The sequence below is a fragment of the Pollachius pollachius genome, assembly GCF_949987615.1.
Source record: "Pollachius pollachius genome assembly, chromosome: 10".
In the NCBI taxonomy this organism is placed as follows: Eukaryota; Metazoa; Chordata; class Actinopteri; order Gadiformes; family Gadidae; genus Pollachius; species Pollachius pollachius.
In genome coordinates this window covers 23,187,851-23,197,617 of record NC_136943.1, presented here as the reverse complement: position 1 = coordinate 23,197,617, position 9,767 = coordinate 23,187,851, and the positions used below count along the sequence as shown (strand labels likewise).

At 40.6% G+C, this 9,767-nt stretch overlaps 1 protein-coding gene across 1 annotated transcript; it reads right to left on the bottom strand.

The window, feature by feature from the left end:
- Positions 1-47: 47 nt before the first annotated feature.
- Positions 48-9,767, bottom strand: LOC307081936 (dolichyl-diphosphooligosaccharide--protein glycosyltransferase subunit MAGT1-like). The gene is made up of 10 exons (XM_079745308.1): positions 9,626-9,767; positions 8,768-8,937; positions 8,568-8,685; positions 7,731-7,871; positions 3,789-3,929; positions 3,279-3,368; positions 3,094-3,157; positions 2,104-2,178; positions 1,186-1,276; positions 48-1,027 (listed from the first exon to the last, which is right to left on the bottom strand). The coding sequence occupies exons 1-10, from the start codon at positions 9,704-9,706 to the stop codon at positions 1,012-1,014; spliced, it is 987 nt and encodes a 328-aa protein (XP_079601434.1). The 5' UTR covers positions 9,707-9,767; the 3' UTR covers positions 48-1,011.

Genomic DNA, 9,767 nt, shown 5'->3' with positions numbered 1-9,767 from the left:
AAGAATCCTTTTTAGCAAAACTTAATAAAACACAACAGTTGTTTGGAAAGGCAATTATCTTTTAATGTCACCTGAGACCAAATCGTACAACATTTCAAAACAAATGCAAAAGTGTTTGTTAAGCACACATACAGGCACTAAAAGCATTTGGAAATATACGGTCATCATTGGTCTTGTGGTTCTCATTTGAAGAATGGAACACACAAAATAATGGCCTGGGTTCTTTTTTTTTGTTGCAGATTCTTAGTTAGCCAACCCTGAAGACCAAGGGTTGATGTATTATTAGTAAAAACGATTGTACTAATATGTTTTAACTCTTTACATTCCCTTGGTAATTTAGTATTTTCTTAAAGAAGGACATTTAGGTTGGTTGAATTATTGGGTATTGGCCCAAAAGAAAACAAATTAAATTCACAATATACATTGACATCTATAAAAAAATACCTGATGGTAAACTGTGCTTCTAGTGGAGGAAAGTTTCTTGATGTAATATTAGCCGATGGCACTTATTTGACATAAAATGCTCTTCCCGCCAAATTATGTGTTGCGCAACACCAGGACAAAAACTACAATGTCAACGAAAATCAACCCCAGGGGGCCAAAAGAGGAGTCTCAAAAATAAAATAACTTAACGAATCAAGCCTAGAGTTCAAAATAACACATGATTCCTTGCATGGAAGCATTGAAGGAATGGGTCTGGAGGCGTACCAGTAGTAACTAGTAGCGCTTACTGATCACTAGCTGGGTCGTTTCATCGTTTAAGAAATCGAGGTGTAACACCTGGACAGTTCAAAAAATAAATGAGTGGATAATCGTAGCTCAACTGACATCAGCCAACCCTGCTCTGCTGCTGACAAACAAACTGGACGACCTGGAGTAGGAAAGTTGAAAGGCTGTTATTGGTTCTCTTGGGGAAGAACGGCATTGAAGGCACTTTAACCTCTGGAAGACATGTTCCAGAAGACGCCGGGTCAGATCTAACCTCTGGTACCAGAAGACGCCAGGTCAGATCTAACTCATCAGGAAGCTGAAATCCAAAAAAATAAATAAATAAATCACAAAACCAAATCATAATTACACAACACTATTTCCATACTTCCCAAGCAATAAGCTCATTAGATTTAAAAAGGATCCCAATCCCGTTTGTTCACTGGCTATATGATGAACAAGTGTTTGTACACATACCTGTAGGGGTAGCCGTGGTACTTTGCTCTAAATATGGACAGCAGCCAGCTGAAGAAGAGCATCACTAGACCAATACCTGCTACACATAGTACTGAAACACACACACACGCACACAAACATATTAATCTTGCTGACTACTGCTGTGACGCAAAATTACTAAAATACAATACTAAAAAACATCGCTAGGCATGGAGGCCAGCTAATCATGATCACACCCTCCCTAAAAATACTACTTAAAGTGTAATACTGCGTTTTACCTGAGGAACGTAATATAAACCAATGCAAGATATACCTTTTCAAACATTGGAATGCTGACTTTCCTTTTGCAATACAGCCTATAAATTCATGAAAACAGCCACGTCTAATAAATGCATTTCCGGCAGAGGAAGCTTTACTTTCCCTCCCTATACCTGAGGCTGGGAGGCTCACTGTACAGACAATGTCAGGGAGTGCGGTCCACCTTGACCACACTCGGACAGGGAGGACCAGAGCCTGAAAGGCCTCCTGGTAGACAGGACACTTGAGGATTCTTAAGAGACTTCACATTGTTGTCCAGCGATGTTTACTCTCCTCTGCTCCTGAGACGACCTCTGTACCTCGAGGCAATGCCCCTGCCTGTACCTCAAACTAAGCATACCCAGACTAAATGAGGTATCTTTTGTCAAGCAAGTCAAGTCCAACTCCTCCCTCATCTCCTCTAGAGCATCGATCATCAGTGATCTAGAGATCTAGTGATGGTGGATTTGCTTCACCAAAGATTCATGTACTTACCTGGTAGAAGAAGAGAAGACATTTGCATGGTTGGATATGTAAACATTCAGTTTGACACTTGGCAATATTGACTAGGAATGTGAATACCCTCAGCACATCTGTTGAACAGCAGTCATCCAGCAGTTATACCCATGTGCGTGTGCTCACTTTTTCTTTTTCCGATGTCCATGTCTGAGGTGGCGGCCTCACACAGCAGCACCATGCCCATGGTGACAGCGCCATCTACAGAAACCGTTAAGGACTAACAACAACATCATCTTTTCACCTTCTCATGAGGTTATTACTATTCTCATTCATGATATGAGGCTATTGGTATCATGTTAACTTTACAATAGCCTGAACCCAGAAGCTCTAAAATAGTTGTCTGTAGGAAATCTGATAATAAAATATAGATTATGAACCTTGGTAACACCATACAATAAGTGTAAATCAATTAACAGTTAAATAAAGTTAGTTAATGGAATAATAGGCCTTTTATGTAGCATTAGCATAGGGGTTAGGCTTAACCTTAACCCTTTAAAAAATGTATACATTACTTTAGATAACATGACCCCATTAGCTTAGTTAACATGAACACCATTAGCTAACGATTACTAAACTAGTAAGCAGTTCATTAACTAAGTAAATGCTGATAACTGCCTTTAATAATGTTAGTTAATGGTAAATTATGGTTAATTAAGGTACTTAGAAGTATTTAAAATGGGGGCTTTTATTTCTGATGACAGAGGTTCTTTAAGGGAGCCTCTACATATTAATGGCTTTATTTCTTATGACAGTGACTGTTAGAGGGTCTTAATGGGTGCCTCTATATATTAAGGGCTTCATTTCTGATGAAAGTGACTAAGAGGGTCTTTAAGGGAGCCTCTATATATTAATTGATTAATTTCTAATGACAGTGACTGTAAGAGGGTCTTTAAGGGAGCCTCTAAATATTAAGGGCTTCATTTCCGATGACAGTGACTAAGATGGTCTTTAAGGGAGCCTCTATATATTAATGGATTAATTTCTAATGACATTGACTGTAAGAGGGTCTTTAAGGGAGCCTCTATATATTAAGGGCTTCATTTCCGATGACAGTGAATAAGAGTTGCTTTAAGGGAGCCTCTAAATATTAAGGGCTTCATTTATCAAGGATACTGAACAGCAGCACAATGTGCGTTTCAGCCACAAACTGAGCCTGACTGCTTCCATGGATGTAACTCTGAAAACAAAAAGAAAAACCAGCACTCAAATCTTGATGTTGCAAAAACTAGACTTCGATAGTATATTGAAAGTTACGATTAATAGGTACATATCCTCTCCCTCGGACCCCGGTCACTGACCACTTGTCCTGTGTTTGGGTTCTTGTGAGCATAGGGAGGACCTCGGATATGGTTCCACATCTGGCCTGAAGTCATGATCAACACAAAGCACTGAAAGAGAAAAATACAAGATGAGCTTAAAGTGTAAGTCCGGCGAGAATTAAACCAAGGGTCTTTTTCTGCATGAAAACAGATCAAATAAGCCATCCAGACATTTTTTTCCATTGATCACCCAGTATAGAGCTTGCCCGGAGCAACGCTAGGCCTCTCACTGGTGCTAATATACCCTATTAACCTCAATCTTATCTTCCCGGGACTTTTATTCAGTTTCAAATGCTCAGATAATACTGATTTAAAGCAAACATCTGGCCCCCAATTACAAACCAACATGTTGGCCCCCAGTTACAAGCCAACATGTTTGCCCCCAGTTACAAGCCAACATGTTGGCCCCCAGTTACAAGCCAACATGTTGGCCCCCAGTTACAAGCGGGTTTGACCCTCCATCCTGGTCAGGTGTTTGTCTGGTCTTACCAGTGCAGAAAAGGCCCAAACATTCTTGTTAAAGAGGAATTCTAGGTTGTGTCTTCGTAGATACGCCAATCCACCAATAACTGCCAAGAGGAAGCCAAGGAGGAGGGGCCCCGCATAGTTGGGAGGACGAATCACACGGATCTGCAGAGAAACCAAAGACACAAACACAGTAAAACACAGTCAGCTTACTGCAGACATCAACACAAAGACACAAATACAACTCAACAGTCAGGTTACTGCAGACATCAACACAAAGACACAATTACAACTCAACACAGTCAGGTTACTGCAGACATCAACACAAAGACACCAACACAGTCAGGTTACTGCAGACATCAACACAAAGACACCAGGTTACAGATCGATGAGAAGATAGCAGAGATGGGACAAAGTCACTGTTTGGCAAGTCCCAAGCAAGTCCCAAGTCTTAGCAGTCAAGTCTGAGTCGAGTCGCAAGTCAAGACAGGGAAAGGCAAGTCTAGTCCAAGTCAGTCACATGAAAGCCAAGTCGAGTCCAAGTCCCAAACTTTCCCATGTATTTTTACTTAATGTCATTATTAGGCTATTGATCATAATTTCAACATATCACTCTAATGTACAGTGTCACTTCTTATCAATAGTTATATGTTCATTGTTTCTGTCTTCAAATGTGATATGCGCATGTGCCGAAATCCTATGTTGTCTCAGAGGTGAAGTGAGAGTTGACGCTGGGTTTGAATTGTATTAGTAGGCTACGGAAGGCACCACTGTGACCCTCAAGTTGGTAAAGCTGCGCCTTGACTAGTCTGGCATATGAGCTATGTATGGATGTCTGAAAGGACTGCTTGAGTGGGTGTCAGTTATAATATGCCACAATTTTCCTTAAGGAAATTTTCCTTACCACCCGCCTGTGTCTTCAGTAGTAGAAGCTGAAGTAGTAGTACTAGCTGAAGTAGTAGTAGTAGTAGCTAGAGTAGTAGTAGTAGCTGAAGTAGTACTAGTAATAGCTGAAGACGTAGTAGTAGTACAGGCCTTGACATTAAACTTTTTAAGCCACTTGCCCATAACAATTATGGCTGCAAAGCTGTCAAACCAGCAAACTCAACAGAAGAAACACTAGGGCCTCAAAATTAATTCATTAATATATTCATATAGGGCCTACTACAGCAATCAGAATGACAACATTTATTTGTATTGATTTTTTGTGAATATTTCTTACTATTAATTGCATCGCTATTTGCTATAATGCAAAATTATCAGCAAATAATCACCTGTAGTAAGTAACAGCCCACCATTGGCAACTACTACAGCAATCAGAATGACACAAAAAAAAAAAATATTGATTTGTGGTGATTTGTTTCCTGAAACAATTCCTCCAAGCCTTTTGGGTGAAATTTGTAGACGGTCCCTAAAACAGATAGAAGCCGAAACGTAGATTTAAGTGCTGTTCTCGCACAGATATCGATAGCAAGATGTCGTTTTGATTTTTGTCGATACGGTGTCCTAATCTGTCCTCAACATACTACACCCGTAATGTAGTGAAATGGTGTTGATGAATCCGATTGCAGGGTAGTCAAAACCACAATCGGTTAACTTTTATCCGCTGTCCGGACGGACCCACGGAAACTTCCTTTGTCTTTTTGTTTCATACCCTGGCGGCGTCTCATTTTCAGGTGTCTTTATTTATTTATTTTGGTTACATTAACCTGGCACATGGCCAGTTTTCCGAGGCTGAAGGAACATAACGAAACTGACTCTTCTTTTACTTTTATTCCGTATGTGGCGGTTGGCTATACGGGAGTGACTGAACACAAATTATTGTTGTGATTCTTATTCTCCTGTTTTACCGAAAAACCAACGCACAGCGCTGAAGAAAGTTCCACTCCCGCGACATAAGACAACGTTTATTTTGTAGGCATATTTAGTTTTTTTTTCTAAAATAAAATTCACTTGCCCGAACGGGCAACTACATGGCCAATTTAAGTTGCCCGATCACAGAGTTCACCTGCCCCGGGCAAGCGAGCAACCCTTAATGTCGGGGCCTGTTGTAGCTGAATTTGTAGTACTAATGGTAGTTGTAGTAATGGTAGTAATGGTATTCTCTTTAAGAGAATAGCGTAGCCGGTGCATGATTTAAAGTAGCCCAATAGGGTGGGAAAAACTGCCCAATCTGGCAACACTGCCTGAACGTCCTCAAAATGTAGCCCAATAGGGCGGGAAAAACCGCCCAATCTGGCAACACTACTGAATGTCCTCACGCTCCAGCGACAACGTAAATCAATGAGACCAACTGAAACAAAGCCGATATGAAACTTAAACTGTGATTCTGAAGAAAGTATAAATGATAACAAAATTTTGTTTTGATATTATTGAAGATACAAGTGTAGATTTGTCTTCACTCGCTGTTTTTCTTTTCATCTTCACGGATGTGAATGCGTCTTGGGTGTCTAGCCCTCCAGGCGGGAAATATGTTAAGATATATAAAACAATAAATGTTTTTGACTCAAGACATGTCGAGTCATAACAAGTCAAAGAGGCAAAGTCCGAGTCAAGTCTCACGTCAATAGCAGTCAAGTCTAAGTCGAGTCGCAAGTCATGCGTAATTTTGTCAAGTCGAGACTGAAGTCATCAAAATCATGACTCGAGTCCAAGTCATGTGACTCGAGTCCACATCTCTGGAAGATAGTGTCAACACGATTAGACAACTGGGCAACCACTGGGTTCTATCTCCACTGGGTTCCATCTCCACTGGGTTCTAGCTATCTCCACTGGGTTCTAACTCCACTGGGTTAGTTTAATTAATCATTCCAGAGCCAGTGAACCCAAACCGGATGTTCTTGGGTAGGGCTGTCCCCGACTCTGAATTTTCTGAGTCTAATCAGATGTGCCTTTTCAGTCCAGATATTCCGACTTTTGGGCAGCCGTGCGGGGCAGGTCTTTTGGAGGTTTAAAAAATTATTTTTTCTTTCTATTGACACTCTGTTTTTGTAGGCTATAGGCCTTTTATATATGCTTGTGCGTTGCGCTCATTACGTTCTCACCTGAACAGTTTTCTGTCAATCAAACTCGGAATTGTAGCCAACTTATTCCTGTCGGGTTTTAATTAGGCTCCCACCCATAATGCGGTCAGATAATGAACACGGGGCTCATGTATAGGCTAGTGGGTAATCCACTATATGAGCCCCGTGTTCACGATCTGATTGCATTTATTGAGCCCGAAAGAATACACAGCGCTGTGTCGCCACACTGACTGCGCTCCTAGAGAAAACGTAGCAATAATGTAAGGGGAGACAGCCGCTTCCTTCTGCGAGATTCTGTCTAGCAAACAAAGTTACAATGAATCAATCGCCACAGTGACATGGATAGTGTCTAAATAAAGCAATTTGTATCCATTTCAGCACACGTCCTGCCGCATCAGTCCTTCTAAAATATATAATTATTATCCATATAAATATTATTCCTGTGCATTTTAATGTTTTCTATTTTTAGTTTTATTAATGCACACCAAAAAATAAATGAATAAAGGACGACGGCGGGAAACCCAGCAGTCGACTCAGATTCTCTGAGTCGACTGCGGGGTTTCCCGACTGATGATTCGAATCATCGACTTTCAGGGGATAGCCCTATTCTGAGACGAGAATTTAAGAATGAAGATTGGCCTCTAAACTCGTCTTGACTTCGTATGGATTTGTGGAGTGCCTTTTTCGGTGTGACTTCACCGTAAGTTCAAATTAGAATGTTAAAGAAATGCAGCACAACACACAATAATGTTAGCCACTTGGATAGCCACAGTAGCTACTAAAAGGGGAAAAGAAAGATCTGTCCATCTATCTATCTATCTATCTACAAAGACTTCACATCCCGAATTGAGAATTGTCTACCTACCAAGCAATGAATTTCTGAATAACTAAACTAATTTAGTCCAATTCATGTGAATCAACATATTGCAGTTTCTCCACTCACATGCACGTCGGTCCTATCGGCCACCCAGCGGGCGAGCTGCTCCGCTGCGAACCCTCTGACCTGCAGCTCGTAGTTGTCCGTCTTCCGCTGTTTCCCTTTTGCCGGGAAGTGAAGGAAGGTTGGCGCAGAATTCATACTCAACTAGAAAGGAAATTCAGAGATTAGGAAAATATTTACTGCTACTACTGCTGCTGCTGCTTCTACCTCAAAAATAGATGCCACTGTTTTATACTGTCCATTCCCAGTGTACTTGTATACCATTTGCAAAGCAGCCCTTCAGTACCATGTTGGTAGCATTGTTAAAAGTACGTTATAAATAGTCAGTCCCTCCAGAAAAACGCGATTATGCGATCGCATAATTCAACGCATAATCAGCCAAAGTCTGCATATTCATGCGGGGGCCGCATTTTTTCCACATATGCCGCACTTTCCCCGCATAAATTGCAGATTTTCGCGCAAAATATGCGAGGCTTGCATGATTTCATAATCCCCGCATTTTCGTTGCAAAAAAGTCACATATCTTAGCAGAAAGTTTAAAATTGTTGCGTTTACTTCACACAAGAGCAGCCGTTTCTCCGTGTTGCCATGGGAACGTTATGAAGTGACGTAACTACAAGACGTGAACGTCATCGAAAAGCTGCATTATTCGCAAGTTCCCGCAATTTTTGCAAGTTCCCGCAATTTCATCGCATGAAATTGCATGAATATGCTGCATAATTCATCGCAATTCTTAAGAAAACGTGCCGCATAATCAAGGATTTTTGGCCAAAACAATCACAAATAAACGCTGCATTTTTCTGGAGGGACTGAATAGTGGTTGATTGAACATCGACTTACCATCTGAAAGACGTCCGATCCTTCATCGAAGTCAACAGATGCAAAGAAAACTTTGTTGGTGAAGGCAGAGGAGTAACGCCAAGAGTTGGCCAATATATGAAACTCCTCATCAGCCTGTCTGATCAATTTAAAACACATTACACAATAATAAGTGTTAGTTATCAGCAATCCCATTATTTACTTCAGTACTCACGTCTTACCTGCAGACCCCGCACTGTCTCTGAGGTTGTAGGGCTGTGAACATGATGACAACAGAGTAGTTCCTGGGAGGAGCTTTGACAAAACGACGGAACTTGTCTCCATTCAGTTTGATGATGGAGCGCTTCGACGCCCACTCCATCATCTGACCAACCTTTTCTGACAGCAACGTCTGCGGGAAACAAATTTAAATGAAAATGGTTTCTACTAGTGATAGATTCTGACCTACATCTGTGTTTTTTTAGCTACTACTCTTCTCAGCATATCAACAAATCTACTGGGGGGGGGACAGTTAGGCTACATATGTGTAGCCTAACTGTCTTATTATAAAACTGAATATAAATGGTGACCTTCAACCATATGAAAAACTGGGGAAATTAAATGTATCTAGCCTGACAATGGTAACCGTCGCTAATGCACATTCAAAACCTGGGCAAAGTCCGCTTAGCATCATGTCTCACCTGGAATGAACAATAAAAAAAAAAAAAACAACCTTATGTAAAAACACATCTCCATATCACCAAGGATTGATAAATGTCCATTTGTTGGCTAAATGCTTTAAAACTTGCTTTGCATTCCTCAGAATGTGAGTATCAATAATCTAGGCTCGGACTCGAGTGGATCAAATATAAACTGTGAGTTAGACCACTAAATATACAGATAGGTCAGCGTTATCTGAACACAAACATGAAGTTGACTTGACTTCCATAACTAATGATATTATATACAATATATTAACTACATACGGTCGCGTTCTGATGTGCAGTAGTTGGAAGTAATCTATATCCGGAATATGTAATCGAATTCGCTGGGTTACGATTGAACGTTTCGAATTCATTACAAAAAAAAGTAAACCTTACCTCTTTTTTCTTCTGTGCATCAGAAGGCATATCATAAAAACTAAATAGCAAAAGCAATGGAAATACAAACTTAGGAAACATCTTCACCGCCGTCGGTCAAACAGCACACAGATTATAAGCAGAGATTCCTGTCACATTTCCA

Coding starts and splice junctions, on each gene's coding strand:
- LOC307081936 (XM_079745308.1), bottom strand. CDS start 9,706: ATGTTTCCTAAGTTTGTATTTCCATTGCTTTTGCTATTTAGTTTTTAT. Junction 8,686..8,767: donor AGACAGTGCGGGGTCTGCAG/GTAAGACGTGAG, acceptor TAAATTGATCAG/ACAGGCTGATGAGGAGTTTC. Junction 2,179..3,093: donor GCACATTGTGCTGCTGTTCA/GTATCCTTGATA, acceptor CGGTTTCTGTAG/ATGGCGCTGTCACCATGGGC.